Consider the following 17,260-nt stretch of genomic DNA (forward strand, 5'->3'; position numbering starts at 1 on the left):
ACCCTGGGGTGAGTGGGACGACGCCAGACCCATCATGGAAGAAGAGCCAAGAGCCAAAAGTGGAAGAAAAAATGGAAATTTAATCCTCTGAGTCTGTGGGTGACAGTTCTGGGCCAGCTGCGTGTCTGGACCCACCAGCCGGGGCCCCCCACATCCCCCCGAGGGAGGAAGAACAAGAACTCGTTAAACCCCCCCCCCCCGCCCCAATGCCTTCATGAAGTGGGTGCAAGCGCTGCCCTGGCCCTGCTGCCCACGGGGTCCCCAAAAACCCACCCTGGGGGACCAAACCCCAGCGGGGGCGGGAGGGGCGACAAATAACGAGGGCCTCCCTCCATCCGGGAGCTGACCTCTAACGAAGGCAGGCGAGTTGTACTGAAGGCAGCTGCAACCCCTGGTGCCTGGGCACCCTGCCAGGACCTGCCCAGGGACCCCACCTCCTCATACGGACCCCAGAAGTCTCTGGTCACCCACTTTTATTTTGGGGAGCCGGGCGGCTGCCCAGCGGCAATGCGGCTGACCCGCTCCAGGACATCCTGGGGGCAGAGCGGGGGCACGGCCTGGGCCAGCGGACATTCTTCCACCAGGCTGTTCATCGGGGTGGGTGGCGGGACCACCTCTTCCTCCGGACCCCCAGTAACGCCTGGCCCCCCCAGGGCTGCCCGCAGGATGGGCAGGACCTTCTTCCGCGACGCCAAAGCATTGCCCTGGGTGTAGGTGCCCAGGCAGGACCAGGGGCTCAGGAGGGGCTGGAGGTGCAGGGATGGCATCGTCGCCTCCTCCAGCGCCCGGCACACCTGCAAAGGAGGGAGCACCGCGGCTGGGACCCCCTAGCACCCCCCAAGATCTTTGGGGGGCTTTTGGGGCAAACTGCAGCCGAGAACTGCCTGGCTGCTACCCCAGACCCCCGTGCTGAGGGACGGGGGTGCCTGGGCACGTCCCTCACCGTGCTGCGGAGTGTCTCATGCTGGCTGTAGACGGCGAGCTGCCGGGAGGGCTCGTTGCGCTCGTTATAAGAGATTGTCATGGCCACCAGCCCCGCATAGCCCCGAGCCTGGCAGAAAGCATCCAGGTCCTGCAGCAAGCTGGGCCGGCGTAGGAAGGTCTGGAGGGGGAGAGACACTGGCATCATGCTGGTGTCCCCATTGTGCCACTCCCCACCTCAGCTCCCCCCGTGCCGAGCCTCACCTCCAGGTCCATATAGATGGCACTGATGGCGAGGGCCAGCTCGTCGCCGAAGAGGACTTTGAGGTCCTTCCGCAGCATCTGCTCTGTCGTCAGCCCTGGGAGGCAAAGAGGGGCCAAGCGTGAGCCCCGGGGACCAGTACCCGCTCCCAGCCACACCGTGGGTGCCACCACCCCAGCACACGGACCTGAGACATCAAACTTGGCTGCCTGCAAGGCTTCAAAGATGGTGTCGCGGGGTGGCAGCTCGGGGAACCTCGCCTCAAGCAGGGAGACACACGCCACGTCCCTGGGCGTCACCTTGCCGGCAGCCGGGCTCAGGTTGATGCAGTCCAGGAGGATAGTACCTGTGGCGGGGGGACAACCGGGGGCCATCAGTCATCACCGTCCCCCTCGGACAGGGCTCAGCGAGGGTCCGTCCTCACCGTGCAGCAGTGTGGCCGTGGTTCTGTCCAGCACACCCGGGGGACCTTGGGCAATCCGCTCCGTCACCAGCGTGGCACAGGAGCCCACCAGCTCTGCTGTCACCTGGCAGCCAGGAGCTCGGTCCCGTTCCAACGGCCGGTGATCAAGGACCTCCACCACAGCCTCTTCCAAGGCTGCGTCGGTGCTAGTGGGCGAGACAGGCAGGGTGAGACCCCCAGCATGGCCCTGCTGTGTAGCTGTGAGGCGTCACCCCCAGCAGAACCTGGAAACCCCCTTTGTTCCTCTCCTCCTACCCTAAAAACACCCCGGAAAGGGGAAGGTTTTACCCACCCTGGGCCAAAAGCAAGCGAGGAAAAAGCGAGGCTTTGGGTGGGTGGCCCTGGCTGTCCCTGCGTCCCCCTGCCCCGGCTCACCCGGGCAGGACGTGGTGATCGACCAGCGTCAGGGAGAGCAGCCCGGCGCGGTGCAGCCCCCCCAGGTCGATCTCATCCCGAAAGATGAGGGAGGTGGCGGGGATGCCCTGCTCCCGCAGCAGAAACGTTGTCTCCGTCCGGAGGGCGAAGTCGGCACGAGGGATGTTCAGCACTGGGATGAAGGTGGCTTTGGGAGCTGGGGAGGTCTGCGGCGGGGATGACACCCGGTGAGGCATCCCCCAAGCCACCATCTGTCCCCGAGCCAGTGGGCAAGCCTCACCTTTGCCAGGAAATAAGCCAGGGCCAGGGCCGAGACAGTGGAGTCCAAGTCACAGGCCTCATTGCCCATCACCACATGGATCTCCTGGTGATGCCGGACATGCTCCTGCCAGGGCAGGAGGCATCAGGCACGGCAGCAACGCATCCCCATCCTCCAAAGACTCCCAGGTTGGTCCCTTCCCCGCCAGCATCCCTGGAGCCACTCATCGCAGACGTCACCCACAGCTGCCACCCACCAGTACCCATCTCCCAGCTGCTGCCAGCAGCAGACAGGCTGACGGCATCCCTGAAGCACCACATAGCCCGGCACCCTTGGGACCAGACTTGGCTGGGATCCATTTCTGGCATGAAAGCCCCACATTTTGGGGGCGCATGTGTGAAACCAGGTGCATTGTGGCCTCGGCGAGAGCGGCAAAGCCCAGCCCAGCCACGAGGGACTGTGGCAGTGGGGATGGGGACCTTCCCAATCTGGGGACAACATTGCAGCCCTGGGAGCCTTTGGTATTTTAATCCCAGACCAAGGTGGCTTTTCCAGAGATGGCGAGTTTGGGGCTGGCTGTCCCTCAAAATGCGACATTTCACCCCTTTTTGTTTTCTTGCCTGCAGCAGCAAGAAAACAATGTCACCCATGTCACCCCACGAATTCCCTGTCCCCAGATTCTGGCGCCTGTCCTGTCATGCTCGAGGGAGCTGCCCTGTCTCCAGGCCCTTTTTTGGTGACAAGTATTTCATACCATAACCCAGTTTTGCTCATTTATTTGGTACAAGCCAAGGAAGTAAACAACTGAGTGCTGCCTGCGGCATTAACCCCGTTATTTAACAGGGGACCTGCACCCTGTGCTGCAAGACGGGGGACGAGGCTGCAGGGGTGGGGTAGGGGGTGCTGGAGAGCCCCCCCCGACTGTGGGGCTGAGGGGCAGCATGCAACCAGCCCCTCTCTCCAGGGAGGATGGATGCACCCCACTCAGGGGCCCTGACCCTGCACACGCTGCTCCCCTGGGCATGCAGTCCCCCTGCACCCCATTTCCACTGGGCACCCCACTGTCCTGAGCATCCAGCCTCCATGCATCCAAGCCCCTGCACCCTGCTCCCCCCAAGCCCCCTGCGCCTTGCTTTCCTGGGCACCCAGTCTCCTGCCCACCTTGCTCTTCCAGTCCCCCCTGCACACCAGTCCCCCCGCACCCCAACACCCTGGGCCCCCAGGCCTCCTACACCCCAGGACCCCCGCTTTCCTGGGCACCCAGTGTCGTCCTCCCCCCCGTCTCCCCCAGCGCCCTCCCCCACTCCATCCCCGCTACCTGCAGAGCTGCCCGGTTCCCCTCCACGAACCGCTCCATAACGGCGGCGATCCACGCCCCAACCCGCCCAGTCCGGCCCAGTATAACCCAGTACGGCCCAGCCCACCCCGACTCTCCTCAGGCCTTGGCGGCGGGGGTGTGGCCTCCCGCGAGGGCTGCCGGGAAAGGGGCGGGGGCAGGGGCGGGGGCTACGCCCCCTCGCCGCTGTCCCCGCCCCTTTCCCGGCAGCCTTCGCGGGCGCCGAGGGGGCTCTCGGGGTAATGGCGGGGTGGGGGCGACACCCCTCAACCCTCCTCCCAACTCTCCCAGGACCCTAATCCGCCTTAACACCCCCGAAACCCCCCTGGCACCCCCCCCCCCTCAGGCACCCCCAGGTGGGCTGTGACCCCCCCCGCGACTGTATTACACCCCCAGGTGGCATCACCCCCCCTCAGAGTAGTGGCCGCGGCCTAGTGGTGTGGGGCGAGCCCTAGGCCCGTGTGCGAGCCAGGGATCTGTCGGTGGGAGAAACTGGGGGGCGGGGGGGTGAAATTGGGGGGGGGGGCCCCTCCCCTCAGCCCAGTGCCAGGCCTGCGAAACGGGTTAAAACCCCAGGAAACTGGTAGTTTTCAGTGTCAACCAGCACCCAGGCCTTGCCCCGACAGCTCCGTGTGCAGGAGGGAGCTGGTGACAGGGCGGGTTGCAGGCAGCTGCCTGCTCTCTCCACCCCTCCTGGCTGCCTTCCTCCTCCTCCTCCTCCTCCTCCTCCTCCTCCTCCTCGTCAGCCACTGTAAATCCGCCTTCCCGGCGGAGAGCCAGAGCGTGCAGCTTAGCAGTGGAAAGCAGGCCTCCGCTCGGCCGGGGAAGACGGGGAAAGGAGGAAAAAAGGAGGAAAAAAGGCAAAAGGAAGGGGAAAAGGAGGAGTAAAGAAGGGATAAAGGAGGAAGGAGAGAAAAGGTGGTGAAAAGGACTAAAGAAGGAGAAAGAAGGGGGAAAAGGAGAAAAAAAGGAGGAAAGAAGAAGGAAAAAGGAGGAAAGAAGAAGGAAAAAGGAGGAAAACAGAAGGAAAAAGGAAAAAAGGACTAAAGGAGAAAGAAGGAAGAAGAAGGAAAAAGGAAAGCAGAAGGAAAAAGGAAAAAAGGACTAAAGGAGAAAGAAGGGAAAAAAGAAAAAAGAAGGAGAAGGAAAAAAGAGGAAAAAAGGAGACAGGAGGGAAAAAGGAAAAACGAAAAAAGGAATAAAGAAGGAAAAAAGGAGAAAAAAGAAGGAAAAAAGAGGAAAAGAAGGTGGGAGTGGGGAAGCGACAGCAGCAAGGTGGCTGTGGAGTAAAGCGCGCGTGGGGCTGCGGGGTGGCGTGGGGCTGCGGGTTGGTGACCCCTCTGCCCCGTGCTGGGCCAGGCACAGACACGGGCGACACCGGGGCTGTGGGAGCGACGGTGGGCGTGTTCGGGGGCAGCGGAGGTGGGTTGAGGTTGGGGGTCTGGTTGACCCTCAGCCCAGCTGCTGATGCTCGGCTGCTGATGCTAACTGGGTGGGGAAACTGAGGCAGGGCGGCTCCCGAGGCTCTTGCCGGCCCCGTCCCACCCCGGTGCCCGCCGGCCAGGGCTGTGCCAGCTGCCCCCAGCCGGTTTTTCCAGCTCCCGGTGCCTCGCCGGACACCAACCCAGCTGGGCAGCAGGCTGGGGAGGGGGTGCTCGCTCCTCTGTGCCCACGCAGAGCCTCTCGCTATTCCTTTTTTTTAAAAGCATATTTAATTTGATTTTATTGATTTTTAAAGAACATGTACATATGTGTGTGTTTAGTTATTAAGACTATTTATTTATCATCTACATATCTATCAAAATTGTTTATTAGTTTAGTTAATAGCACTACTTATTTACTTACCTATATATCTATAAAGAATATTTATTTATTTCCACGTTATTTATTTCTAGGGATTGTTTGGCGTATGTATTTATGGATTTATTTATTAAGAATATTGGTTATCTATCTACCTGTCTATCGAGCATATTGTTTATTTATTTACTAATACTATTCATTTACCTAGATATCTGTTTCTCGAGAATATTTATTTATGTCTGCACTAATCTAATAACAACAAAACAACGAAACAATAATAATAATAATAATAATAATATGGTTGCCATCAGGCACCGTCCCCCTCCTTTTCTTTCCCCCAGGACCCCTCCGCTCTGGCCCTAAAAGAGTTGGGAACAGCTCAGAGGTCACTGACCCCTGGATTTTCTCCTGGGCTGTCACTACTGCCCCCCAGAAGCCCCTTTTCCCCCCTGTTTCCACCCTGCCCGGGCATTTCCATCGCTCTTTTGTCGCTGTTGTTGCCTCTGTCCCTCTCTGAGCATCCCCGGCTCCCTTGGGAATACGGGGGGGCTTCACAGAGCGGGTCCCTGACTGTGGCCGGGAGCGCAGCCTGCGCCAGGCGCAGGAGGGTTAGGGGCTAAGGGGGTCCCAGTGAGCTGGCATGGGGGGACGTGCCGTGGTGGGACATGCCGGGCAGTGCTTTGGCAGGGGGACCAGCGAGGGACAGGACAGAAAACCAAGTTGAAGCCAGAGCAGCTGTGCTCCTGCCTGCACGGAGTGTTTAAAAGCCCAATTTCCCAAATCTCTTTGAGTATTTCAAGGCCAAATTTTCCGATTCTGGTGACTATTTAAAAGCCAAATTGTCCAAATCTCTTGCAGGAGCATCTTCGCCAAGCTGTGTTTGCAGGAAAACCCTGGCGGGAGCACAGAACTCTGACCTTTCCCCCACACCGCTTTGGCTCCATCCGAACCCCTCAGTTCTTCCCAGGTAGGTTTGGGATTTTCCCCTCTTTCTTTGGAAACGGGAGGCAGATAAAATCCGCACACATCCACGGCATTAATTTTTTTAACAGCGATTTAGAGGTTTCAACAGCCAACGTTTTATTTTTCATTATTTAAGTGAATGTAAAGGGATGGGGCAAAAAAATTCTAAGCTAAACGAGCCATAGCTGGTAAACAAATTGGACTAACACAGATTTTTTTTTTCTTGAAATACCCAAGTTTTACCTTCTAAGGGAGAGGTTTGGGATGCAGCTGATCCTGGACAGACCCGGAGCGTTCCCAGGGGCCTGAGCCAGACCCACTTGAGGCAGGACGCCACAGTGAGGGTCCCACTACCGCCTGCTCCCATGGAGCACCCGCCTGAGCAGGAAGGGGCACTCCCAGCCCCTTCCAGCGGCGAAGGGACCTGCCAGCCCCCCGAGGAGACCCCCACTAGGGAAGAAATGCCAGCTGGTGGTCGGGAGAGCCCAGCACTGGACGGGCAAGTCACCGTGCTGCAGGGTGGGGAAGTGGCCGTGCCTTCCCTCCCTGGCGTGGGGCAGCCGAGCAGTGCCCCACATCTCCCCTCCAATGAGCATCTGCGGGAAGATGCTGAGGAGAAGCAGCCCGCTGAGGGCAAACAGCCTGCTGAGGGCAGGGGGTCCCTGCCAGGTGCCCCCATGCCCAGCCCGAGCGCCGGGGCGGTGGGGTTACCAGCTGAGCCCCCCCGAACCCAGACCCCCAGTCGGGAAGCAGAGGCAGATTTTTATTGTGTGAAGTGGATCACCTGGAAAGGCGAGCGGACACCCATCATCACGCAGAGCGAGAATGGGCCCTGCCCGCTCCTGGCCATCATGAACATCCTCTTCCTGCAGTGGAAGGCAAGTGGGCTGCAGGGGGCGGGTCTGGGCGGGCTGGCGAGGCGGGATCGTGGTCGGTTCCCCCTGGACCGTCAGGGGAAGGAGCCGGGGGCCAGTCCCCAACGTGTCTCGTGCTTCCAGGTGAAGCTGCCCCCGCAGAAGGAGGTGATCACGGCCGAGGAGCTGATGGCACATCTGGGTGAGCGGGGAGCTCCCCGGGACCCGTCACCCTTGCCCCGCTGCCGGGATGGCAGCGTGCCGCGGTTAACCGGCTCGCTGGGAGCTGACCGCGCTGCCTTGCAGGGGAGTGCATCTTGTCCACCCAACCCCGGGAGCCATCGGAGGGGCTGCAGCTCAACTTCCAGCAGGTGAGGAGCGAGGCCGCGTGTCACCCAGCCCAAAAATCGATCCCCTCCATCTCATGGAGCACTGGTGGCCTTGGGCTGCAAGGATTGGGGTGCCACCCAGCTTCCCGAGCAAGCCCCGCTTCTTTCTGCCCCCCCCCAGAACATCAACGACACCATGACAGTCCTCCCCAAGCTCTCGACGGGGCTGGATGTCAACGTGCGGTTCACAGGTGTCTCGGACTTTGAGTACACGCCCGAGTGCATTGTCTTCGACCTCCTCAATGTCCCGCTCTACCACGGCTGGCTGGTGGACCCCCAGGTGAGCTGGCCCCACGGCTGTCCCACCGTCGGTCCAGGGGCGGCTGCGGGGTCATCCAAGGGCTGCAGCACCTCTTTCATGAAGAGCTGGGGTTCATCTTCGAGAAGATGAGTCTTGGGGTTGTTTATCCTGGAGAAGGTGACCAAGAAGAGCCCTCAATATGTAAGAAGGGTTATAGGAAAGATGGAGAGAGGCTTTTTACCATGACGGGACAATGGTTTTAAACTGAAAGAGGGTAGGTTTAGATGGGACGTGAAGAAGAAATTAATGACGAGGGCAGTGAGGCACTGGCAGGGGTTGCCCAGAGAAGCTGCGGGTGCCCCATCATGGAGGAGTGCAGAGGCTCTGAGCACGCCGAGCTAGAGGAATGTCCCTGCCCGTGGCGTGGGTGGGAGGTTGGGCTGGATGCTCTGTGAGGGTCCCTTCCAGCCCAGCCCCTTCTCTGGTGGGTCCATCCCCACAGTGGAAGCCACCAGCTCAGCTTCTTGGACATCCCCGTGACGGAGCGTTGCTTGGAGAAGGTTCAGGGCATCCTCCTCTCGCCCTGGGCGGTGGGTGAGGGGTAGGGCAGGTCCCCCCAGACCCAGTGCTCACCCCCCAGCATCTCCCCGCAGAGCCCAGAGGTGGTGCGCGCCGTGGGCAAGCTCAGCTACAACCAGCTGGTGGAGAAGATCATCACCTGCAAACAGGCCAGCGACTCCAGCCTGGTCAGTGAAGGTACCGGCCCCCCACCGCCCAGCCGCCCGCTCCCCGGGGTCCCTGGGGGGGGCCTCGACACCCCGGCCCCGCTCCCACCCCGCTCTCACCCCAGGGCTGGTGGCTGAGCAGTTCCTGGAGTCCACGGCCTCCCAGCTGACCTACCACGGGCTGTGCGAGCTCACGGCCGCTGTCAGGGAGGGCGAGCTCAGCGCCTTCTTCCGCAATAACCATTTCAGCACCATGATCAAGCACAAGGTGCGGCTCCGGCCCCTTCCCCGGCTTCCTTCGAGCCGGCAGCCCCCCTCCCCAGCGCTGGTAGGGGCTGACTCCCCCCCCCTCCCCTCTCTCCAGGGCCACCTTTACCTGCTGGTGACAGACCAGGGCTTCCTGCAGGAGGAGGGGGTGGTCTGGGAGAGCCTCCACAACGTGGATGGAGACAGCTGCTTCTGCGACACCGATTTTCACCTCAGCCACGCTCCGGGCAAGGAGGGGGCTGCCGCGGCCCCCCTTGACCACCGGCTCCAGCAGAGACAAGTGGACCAGGTAGTGGACACCTGCTGGCAGCAGGGGACACGTGAGTCTCATCTCGGCTCCGGGGGATCGCTGCAGGGTTTGGGCCACTGTGCTGAGCCCCCGCTCTCTTTCTGCGCCCCCCCAGGATTACATGATCGCCCTGTCGCTGCAGCAACAGCAGGGACAGGACCCCTCTGCGCTCAGTGACCTGGAGCTCGCTCGCCAGCTGCAGCAGGAGGAGTATCAGCAGCAGCAGCGGCAGCAGCAGGTCCCGGCGCAGGTAACCAGGTGCTCCCTCACGGGACTGCAGTGTGGGGCGCGGGTGCTTCTCACCCCCTCATCCCCCTGCTCTGCCCCCCGGCCGGTCCCGGGGAGGGTGGCAGCGTCCCCCTGGGATGATGGGGGGTTCCTCCCCCTCGCCAGCCCCCTTCTTGTGCCCGCAGGGTCGCGCGCAGCCGGGTGGCCGGGCAGCTGGAGAGCGGAGGCAGCGGCAGAAGCCTGACTTGGACTGCACCCTCTTGTAGCGCCCTGTGCCCGGCCCCCTGGGGGGCCCCTGCCCCGTTCCTGCCGTGGCCCCCCCCGGCTCCTGGCCAGGCTGGGGCATGTGGTGGGGTCCCCGCGCCCGCAGCACCCCGACTCCCTGTGCTCCTCTGTCTTCCAGGGACACCCCGTGGGGGTCCCTGGGAACAGGAGTGGGGGACACAGGCGAGGGGGTGTCCATCCTTACCTACTGCCGGGACCACCCAAACCTTTCCAAGTGGCCTTAACACGGGGGGGTCCCACCCGGGGGGTCCCACTCAGGGAGAGTCCCTGCTCCGAGACGCGGGGGGACATGCGTCGAGGGGGGACACGCACCCCCGTGTCCAAAACGTGGCCTTAGCCCTTGGCAAATAAAGGACTTGTCCCCGTGCTCAGGGGTCCGGCTGTCTGACACCAGCGGGACCTCCGTGCCCCACGGACACGCGGGGTCGGGGGTTTGGGGTGAGGGGACCCTCCGCGCCCACGGACACGCGGGGTCGGGGCCCCCCGTGGGGTGCGGTGGCACGGCGCGGCCGGCAGGGGTCGCCGCGCACCGGTAGCGCTGCCGGGGGGGTGTGTGGGGTGGGGGAGCTATAGGGGACGTATAGGGGGTGTATAGGGGTGCACAGGGGTGGGTATAGGGCGTGCATGGGCGTGACTATAGGGGGCATATAGGGGTGTGTGTGCAGGAGGTATGGGGGTGCATAGGAGATGTATCGAGGTGCATATGGGGATGAATAGGGTGCGTGTAGAGTATGCATAGGGGTGCATACGGGGGCCGTGTGGGATGGGCATCAGGCATGCACGTGGGTATGTGTAGAGAGCATATGGGCATGTATCGGGATGGGCGAAGGGCATACACAGGGGTATGTGTGTGGGGTGTATAGGGACGGGGATGGGGGCTGCACAGGGGTACGGACAGGGGACATATAGCGGGCGTACAGGACTGCGCGCAGGGCGTACGTGTAGCGGGCGCGGCCCGCCGCTCGCGGTGCCGGCGCTGGATTGCTCTGGCCTGGCGCGCCGCCCCGCCCCGCCCCTCGGCAGGCCCCGCTCCCCGCGGGCCCGCGGCGTTGGCGGTGACGTCACTCCCGCCCGCTGCCTGGCGCGGGGCGCGCGGGGGGGGCCAGCGGCAGCGCGAGGCGGCGGCGGCGGCTCCGGGCGGCGGCGCGTGAGTTGGGACGGGGGGGGGGGGGGGGGGGGGGGCTGCGGCCTCCGGGCTGCGGCGGGACCGGCCTCGCTCCGGGAGGGTCGGGCTGGGCCGGGCCGGGGCGGCGGCTGTGGCCGGGCCGCGGTGGGGCGGGGGCTGGTTCCCGGTGCCCCGGGCCGCCCCGTTGCGGCGGGCGCGGGCCCGGTGAGGGGCGGGCAGCCCCGGGCCCAGCGGGGCGCTGTGGGGGGGGGGGTCCGCCCGCCCCAGGCCCCGGCGAGGTTCCCCCCGGTGCTTCCCGGCCGCCGCCCGCCGGCGGCCCCGGGCCTCGGTCCCCGCCCGGCGCGGCGGGACCCCCCGGCTCCTCCGAGCGGGCCGGGCCGGGGGGGGCGGTGCCTCCCGGGGCGCTGCGAGGGCCCGGGCCTGGCCTCCGGCCCCGCCGGGGCTGGGCTGTGCCTGCGGGCGGCCCCCGCCTGCCCCGGCCCTGCCCTGCCCCGGTGCCCCCAGCCGGGGCGAACCCCCGCGAGCCCCCGGTGCAGGGTCCGGGCCGTGACCCGGTGCCCAGCCACGTTCCCGGGCCTGTTTTTCCCTCCCCGTGACCGGAACGTTCCAGGGTTTTCCCCTTTCCCAGCAGGATCGCTCCCAGAACCGCCCCGGGCGGGGGGGGGGGACGCTGGCGGCGCCCTCCCCGCGCGGGCTCGGCGGCCCCGGGGCATCGCCTGGGCCCGGTGGCCCCGGGCAGGGGGTGCCGCCGGCCCTGGCCGGGGCCTCACCCCGAGTCCTGCTGCGCTGCCCTGCCCGCGCTGCCCTGCCAGCCCCTGCCCGCGCTGCCCGCCCTGCCTGCGCTGCCCTGCCAGCCCCTGCCCGCGCTGCCTGCCCTGCCTGCGCTGCCTTGCGCTGCCCTGCGCCGCCCTGCCCGCGCTGCCCTGCCATCCCCTGCCCGCGCTGCCCGCCCTGCCTGCGCTGCCCTGCCAGCCCCTGCCCACGCTGCCCGCCCTGCCTGCGCTGCCCTGCGCTGCCAGCCCCTGCCCGCGCTGCCCTGCGCTGCCCTGCCCGCACTGCCCGCCCTGCCTGCGCTGCCCTGCCAGCCCCTGCCCGCGCTGCCTGCCCTGCCAGCCCCTGCCTGCGCTGCCCCGCTGCTGCCCTGCCTGCGCCGCCTGCCCTGCCCGTTACCTGCCCGCGGCACGGTGCTCCGCTTCACTGGGAATCGGGGCGTGCTCCTGCCTTGCCTTGCGAAACTGGTTCCCCTTCTCCCCTGGCCGGTGCGAAGCCGCCTCACCCCTCCTTAGATCCCCGCTCCACCTCGGGGGTTTGCCCGGGGACCCCCGACCCCAGCCCAGCCCCCCCCCCCCCCAAGCCCGGGGAAGGGGAGAACCGGCCCGTGCCTGGTGCTGGGAGGTGCCCGCGTGGAGGGGAGGGAAGAGCTGGGATGCAGAGACCCCACGGCGGTGGGTGGCTTCCCCGTGCAGTGCCGGTGGCCGTGCCGGTGGCCGTGCTCTGCCTGGCCGTGCCCGCCGGGAGCCTTTCGCAGGCACAAAGGTGCTCATTGTGCTGCCGGCAAATCCCTAATCCTGCGCGGTGCGGCCGCCTGGGTCCGGCTGCCTGGCGCTGGCGGTGGGCTCCGTGCCTCAGTTTCCCCTCTGGGCCTGGGGACCAACCCCGGGATGCGAACACGGCGCTCGGGGGAGAAACCGTGTCAGGGGGCTTCATCCTGGGGTCGTGTCTGTCACCGGCTGATGCTGCGGGGAAGTCCCGGGGACCGGGAAGCCGGTTCTTCCCGCCGGCCGTGCCAAGGATCCGTCCTGCCGGCTGGGAGCAGGAGCCGGCCCCGGTTAATCATCACCCGGTGACCTCTGCCGCGCCGGGAGCAAAGTCCTGTGCCGGGGCCCAGCTCCGCCGCCCTGCGGCACCGGGGGCGTTCACCGGCCGCGGACCCCCCGCCGCTGGCCGGGCCGGGGGCTGAGGTGGGCTGGGGGGCACCAGGCAGGGGGGATGTGACCGGCAGTGCCGGGTGCCCCCCTCACCTCGCCTCTGCTCCCCCCCAGCATGTTCCAGACCTTGTACAGCTACTTCTGGTGGGAACGGCTCTGGCTCCCGGCAAACCTCACCTGGGCCGACCTGGAGGACCGGGATGGGCGAGTCTACGCCAAAGCCTCGGATCTCTACATCACCCTCCCCTTGGCCTTCCTCTTCCTCATCGTCCGGCACCTCTTCGAGACGTGAGTCCCTTCCCCAGGGTGGGGGGCTTGCCCTGGTCCAGCCCCCCCTGCGCCTGGGGGCTGTGTGTGGGGCTGGGGATGCGCCGTGCTGCTCCCCTGGCTGCCTCCCCCTGCGCTTGCCTGGCTGGGGGTGACCGTGGCACTGCGGGGGTCCTGCCCCCCCCCCCCCCTCGCCCCACACCCCGTTTAGGGCTGGGGGGCTGCCCCTGGCGGCCCCACACAAACCCGGCTTTGTGCATCCTCTGCCGCCCTTATCGCGGCGCAGGCGGCCGCGGCCCCGGCATTTAAGGAGCGATTTGTTGGGCAAACAATGGCGAGCCGAGACCGGGAACAGACGGGGCTTTGTTGGGACGGTGGGAGAAGGGAGGAGGCACCGTTCTCCAGGGTGGATACAGCCCCGCTGCATCGTGGCGGGCCAGTCCCCCACCCCTGAAGGGTCTGGGGGGGTCCCCCTGTGGTAAAACCCACCTTGGAGGAGCAGCGGGATGGGGAAACGGGGGCACTGAGCAGCTGGAGGTCCTTGGGTGGCTTTGATCAGCTCGGTGACACAGGACTGGGGGCTTCTTACACCCCCCTACTCCTTCCCCAGGTACGTGGCCACCCCACTGGCCGGGCTGCTGAACGTCAAGGAGAAGATCAGGTTAAAAGCCACCCCCAACGCCGTGCTGGAGAAGTTTTACGCCGCCACCACCAAACACCCCAAGCAGGTGAGGGAAAGGGGGTCTCCAAAAGGGGCTCAGCATGGCGGGAGGGGGCGAGCGGCAGAGCCGGAGCCCTGCGGCGCGGCACTAACGTCCCTGCCGTCCCCTAGGCCGACGTGGAGATGCTCTCCAAGAAGAGCGGCTGCACGGTGCGGCAGGTGGAGCGCTGGTTTCGCCGCCGCCGCAACCAAGACCGGCCCAGCCTGCTCAAAAAGTTCAGGGAGGCCAGGTGAGACCCCGCGCCTGGTGTCACTGTCACCCTGCGGTGGGGGAGGGGGGGGGGGCTTTGGGGGCACCTGCTTGGTAGGGAGCTGCCCTGGGAGGGGGGAATATGGGGCTGGTGGGTCCGTCCTTCTCCCTCCCTCGCCCCGGTGCCCGTCTGAGGACCATCTGCTTCCTTTTTCCAGTTGGCGATTCACGTTTTACCTTATTGCTTTCATTGCTGGCATGGCTGTCATAGTGGATGTAAGTATTTATCCCCCCTCTCCGTGCACGCCCGGCCCCCTCCGCCCCCTCTAACCCCTCTCTGTCTCTCGTTCCCCTCCGCCTCCTGCAGAAACCCTGGTTCTACGACCTCCGGGAGGTGTGGAAGGGATACCCCATCCAGGTGAGCGCCCGACTCTGTCCCAGCCGCCATCCCACAGTCCTTCTGCCCCCGGAGCTGCCTGGGGCAGTCGGAGATGGGGGCCAGAGGCCCGGGGGTTGCTGGGGGGGTTTCTCTGGGGGCTGCGGGGGGGTTTCTCCAGGTTTCACGGTGTCTCTGGCACCCCTGTGGGTTTGGCTGGTGCACAGAGCAGGGGGTTGCATGCCGTGGGGTGCGGGAGGGTCCCCAAGACACCCGTGGGTCTGGCTGGTGGCCAGAGAGGGGGATCAAACCCCACTGGGGCGCATGGAGTATCCCCCCACAACCTGTCTCCTGGCCTCCAGAGCATGCTGCCCTCCCAGTACTGGTACTACATGATCGAGCTTTCCTTCTACTGGTCCCTGCTCTTCAGCATCGCCTCCGACGTCAAGCGCAAGGTGGGCTGTGGCAGGGGGGGCTCTCTGGGGGCGGGGGGCATCTTGGCAGGGTTCTCTTTGCCCTCGTGGTGGGTGATAGGGACCGGTGGGCTGGGGGGATGTGGGAGAGGAGTGGGGTGGCGGGGGTTGGGGGTCGGAGCCAGGATGCTGTAACCCCCGGTTCCCCCTTTCCTGGGCGCAGGACTTCAAGGAACAAATCATCCACCACGTCGCCACCATCATCCTCATCAGCTTCTCCTGGTTCGCCAACTACATCCGCGCAGGGACGCTCATCATGGCCCTGCACGACTCGTCGGACTATCTGCTGGAGGTACGACCCCCTCCCCGCAGCCACGGCCACGGCCCACACCCCCTCCCCCGCTCACCCCCCCTCTGCCCCCAACAGTCCGCCAAGATGTTTAACTATGCCGGCTGGAGGAACACCTGCAACAACATCTTCATCATCTTCGCCGCCGTCTTCATCGTCACCCGCCTGGTCATCCTGCCCTTTTGGTGAGCGCTGGTTGCTGGTGAACGGGTGGGGAAACTGAGGCATGGGGCAGGGAGCCCCACTGCGGGGCGGGGGGGGGTGGTGGGATGCTGGTCCCCGCTCGTAACAGCGCTGCTTCTCCCGGCAGGATCATGCACTGCACGGTGGTTTATCCGCTGGATCTCTACCCTGCCTTCTTTGGCTACTACTTCTTCAACTTCATGATGGTGGTGCTGCAGTCGCTGCACATCTTCTGGGCCTACCTCATCATCCGCATGGCCCAGAAGTTTATAACTGGAAAGGTAAGAGGGGGCTGGGGAGCGGCTCGGGGGTCCCAGCCCACCGTGAGGGGCATCGGGGCTGTATCGGGTCCCGGCTGGTGCGGCTCGGGGTGGAGGGAGGGTGGGGGTCAACCCCAGGGGTGAGATGAGGTGGGGGGGGGGGTTGCAGGGGAGACCCCCAGTCCATGAAGCCGGAATGCACGCGGTTTCCTGAGTCCCGGAGAGCCCTTGGTGGGGAGGAGACCGTGGTGGTTGCGATGGGGGAAACTGAGGCACAGCAGGATACTGACCGAGCCCCCCGCCCTCCCCTCTGCCCCCGCAGGTGGTGGAGGACGAGAGGAGCGACCGTGAGGAGACGGACAACTCTGAGGAGGAGGAGGAAGCGGCGAAGAACGGGCCCCTCTCCAACGGCCACCCCGTCCTCAACAACAACCACCGCAAAACCGACTGAGCGCCCTCGCCCCGTCTCTGCGCTGGCGGGGGCGGCCGGGGGCCCCGCCGGAGGCCAAACCCGTGAGATGCCCAATCCCACCGCTGCCACCTCGCGCAGCGCCCAGGTCCCCATCCCCTCCATCCTCTTGCCCGGGACCCCGGAGAGCCCGTCTCGGCCCCCAGCCCCCTCCGTTGCCTCCTCCGGAGAGGGTCTGCGGCTGCGAGGGGACGGCAGCGTCGCTGCTTCCCCACCTCACGCTCACCCTCGGTGCCCTTCCTGCCTTTCACCTGCTGCCTTAATCCAGCGCGGTGCCCCGGGACAGGCAGAGCGAGGATGGGTCCCGCTGGCATCGCTCCGGGCTGGCTCCTTCCCAGCCCCTCGCCAGGGCTCCAGCCTCCTGGTTCCCCGTTTCCCCACCAGCCCCTCGCCGGGGGGGCAGCGCATCCTGCACTCGCCTCTTCAAACACCGGGGAAAAAGCCCCTTCCCCACCCAGTGCCCAGCAGAGCGGTGGCAGCGCGGGCACAATCCCAGCTCCATCCCCGCTGGAGCGCTGGGAGGGAGGAGCGGGGCCAGCCCTGCGTGTTTGGTGGCCGAGTGTCACTTGGGAGTGCGGGATGTCACTGTGGGAGTGCGGGATGTCACTGTGGAAGTGCTGGCGGAGGGAGGCCGCGGGGTTTGGTCACGCCTCGGAGCAGTTTCATCCCCTCGTTTCTCTCCTGTAAATGGGTTTCGAGTCCCTCCCTCTCTGTGGCCTCTCCCGGTCCCTTCCCTGGCTGTAACAGGACAAATTTGCAACTGATTTTTTTTTTTTTTTTTTTTTTTTTCTTTTTTGGTTTCTATTTATTTGGAAGACAGAAGGAGCCAGGCTTGGCTCTGTCTCCTGCATCCACCCGGGATGCGGGGAGACCTCCCAGTGCGGAGGGGTGGGGGGAAAAGGACCATTAACCAACGCCAGACCAAAACGTATTTTGTTGTTTTTTTTGGTTTTTTTTTTTTTCTAAATAAAAGGTTAAATATATTAAAAGTTAAAAAACTAATAAACTTCGGTTAAAAAAAAAAATACAGGGCTTGGGCATCTTCTCTGGCTGCCACAGCAGCCCTGGCCCCCGTGGGGGGTCGGGGGTGATCGCCTTGGCACAGCCCCCTCGAGCTCTCATTTAGGCAGCGCTAAAAGTGGGTGGATTTGAGGATTTTTTTTGATATTTTTATATATATTTTTTTTTTCCCCTCCCCAAAAGCTCTCTCTGTCTTCAAACCCAGCCTGGAGCGTGGGCTTCGGTGGCCCGAGGAGCGGCCGCCCTCTGGGATGACAAAGCTGCTATTCAGGTGGACGCTAAGGATGGAACTGGAGCTCGT

The 17,260-nt window shown here is 64.6% G+C and overlaps 3 protein-coding genes across 9 annotated transcripts; 2 read left to right on the top strand and 1 right to left on the bottom strand.

Annotated features, from left to right (window-relative positions):
* Positions 1-60: 60 nt before the first annotated feature.
* PRUNE1 (prune exopolyphosphatase 1) lies at positions 61-3,734 on the bottom strand. The gene is made up of 8 exons (XM_037370790.1): positions 3,599-3,734; positions 2,302-2,406; positions 2,022-2,227; positions 1,608-1,792; positions 1,371-1,529; positions 1,186-1,280; positions 944-1,102; positions 61-794 (listed from the first exon to the last, which is right to left on the bottom strand). Exons 1-8 carry the CDS (start codon positions 3,635-3,637, stop codon positions 474-476), a joined length of 1,269 nt encoding a protein of 422 aa, XP_037226687.1. The 5' UTR covers positions 3,638-3,734; the 3' UTR covers positions 61-473.
* Positions 3,735-4,789: 1,055 nt separating this feature from the next.
* On the top strand, positions 4,790-10,024 carry MINDY1 (MINDY lysine 48 deubiquitinase 1). Of its 7 annotated transcripts, none has more exons than XM_037411968.1 (11): positions 4,790-4,902; positions 6,275-6,383; positions 6,617-7,257; positions 7,378-7,435; positions 7,540-7,604; positions 7,744-7,902; positions 8,517-8,619; positions 8,714-8,856; positions 8,953-9,144; positions 9,260-9,394; positions 9,538-10,024. In XM_037411968.1, exons 3-11 carry the CDS (start codon positions 6,745-6,747, stop codon positions 10,006-10,008), a joined length of 1,839 nt encoding a protein of 612 aa, XP_037267865.1. In that variant the 5' UTR covers positions 4,790-4,902; positions 6,275-6,383; positions 6,617-6,744; the 3' UTR covers positions 10,009-10,024. The 7 variants fall into 7 exon arrangements, 5 of the variants coding, with proteins under 5 accessions (XP_037267865.1, XP_037267864.1, XP_037267866.1 ...); XM_037411967.1 differs by having other exon boundaries at positions 4,793-4,891; XR_005108068.1 differs by having other exon boundaries at positions 4,821-4,863; positions 8,953-9,175; positions 9,558-9,672.
* A 2,801-nt stretch (positions 10,025-12,825) lies between these two features.
* CERS2 (ceramide synthase 2) lies at positions 12,826-16,756 on the top strand. Its single transcript, XM_037411972.1, has 10 exons — positions 12,826-12,999; positions 13,589-13,706; positions 13,811-13,929; positions 14,108-14,165; positions 14,257-14,307; positions 14,628-14,720; positions 14,902-15,030; positions 15,106-15,212; positions 15,338-15,491; positions 15,793-16,756. The coding sequence occupies exons 1-10, from the start codon at positions 12,827-12,829 to the stop codon at positions 15,919-15,921; spliced, it is 1,131 nt and encodes a 376-aa protein (XP_037267869.1). The 5' UTR covers position 12,826; the 3' UTR covers positions 15,922-16,756.
* Positions 16,757-17,260: the final 504 nt, after the last annotated feature.

The sequence above is a fragment of the Falco rusticolus genome, chromosome 19, assembly GCF_015220075.1.
Source record: "Falco rusticolus isolate bFalRus1 chromosome 19, bFalRus1.pri, whole genome shotgun sequence".
Classification (NCBI taxonomy): Eukaryota; Metazoa; Chordata; class Aves; order Falconiformes; family Falconidae; genus Falco; species Falco rusticolus.

Excerpts from the sequence above, each read along its gene's own strand:
- PRUNE1 (XM_037370790.1), bottom strand. The coding sequence starts at position 3,637 with ATGGAGCGGTTCGTGGAGGGGAACCGGGCAGCTCTGCAG. Across the intron at positions 1,530-1,607 it reads CACGGCCACACTGCTGCACG|GTACTATCCTCCTGGACTGC; the intron begins GTGAGGACGGAC and ends CCCCCGCCACAG. Across the intron at positions 795-943 it reads ATGAGACACTCCGCAGCACG|GTGTGCCGGGCGCTGGAGGA; the intron begins GTGAGGGACGTG and ends CCTCCTTTGCAG.
- MINDY1 (XM_037411968.1), top strand. The coding sequence starts at position 6,745 with ATGGAGCACCCGCCTGAGCAGGAAGGGGCACTCCCAGCCCCTTCCAGC. Across the intron at positions 7,258-7,377 it reads TCCTCTTCCTGCAGTGGAAG|GTGAAGCTGCCCCCGCAGAA; the intron begins GCAAGTGGGCTG and ends TCGTGCTTCCAG. Across the intron at positions 7,605-7,743 it reads TGCAGCTCAACTTCCAGCAG|AACATCAACGACACCATGAC; the intron begins GTGAGGAGCGAG and ends GCCCCCCCCCAG.
- CERS2 (XM_037411972.1), top strand. The coding sequence starts at position 12,827 with ATGTTCCAGACCTTGTACAGCTACTTCTGGTGGGAACGGCTCTGGCTC. Across the intron at positions 15,031-15,105 it reads CGTCGGACTATCTGCTGGAG|TCCGCCAAGATGTTTAACTA; the intron begins GTACGACCCCCT and ends TGCCCCCAACAG. Across the intron at positions 15,492-15,792 it reads AGAAGTTTATAACTGGAAAG|GTGGTGGAGGACGAGAGGAG; the intron begins GTAAGAGGGGGC and ends CTGCCCCCGCAG.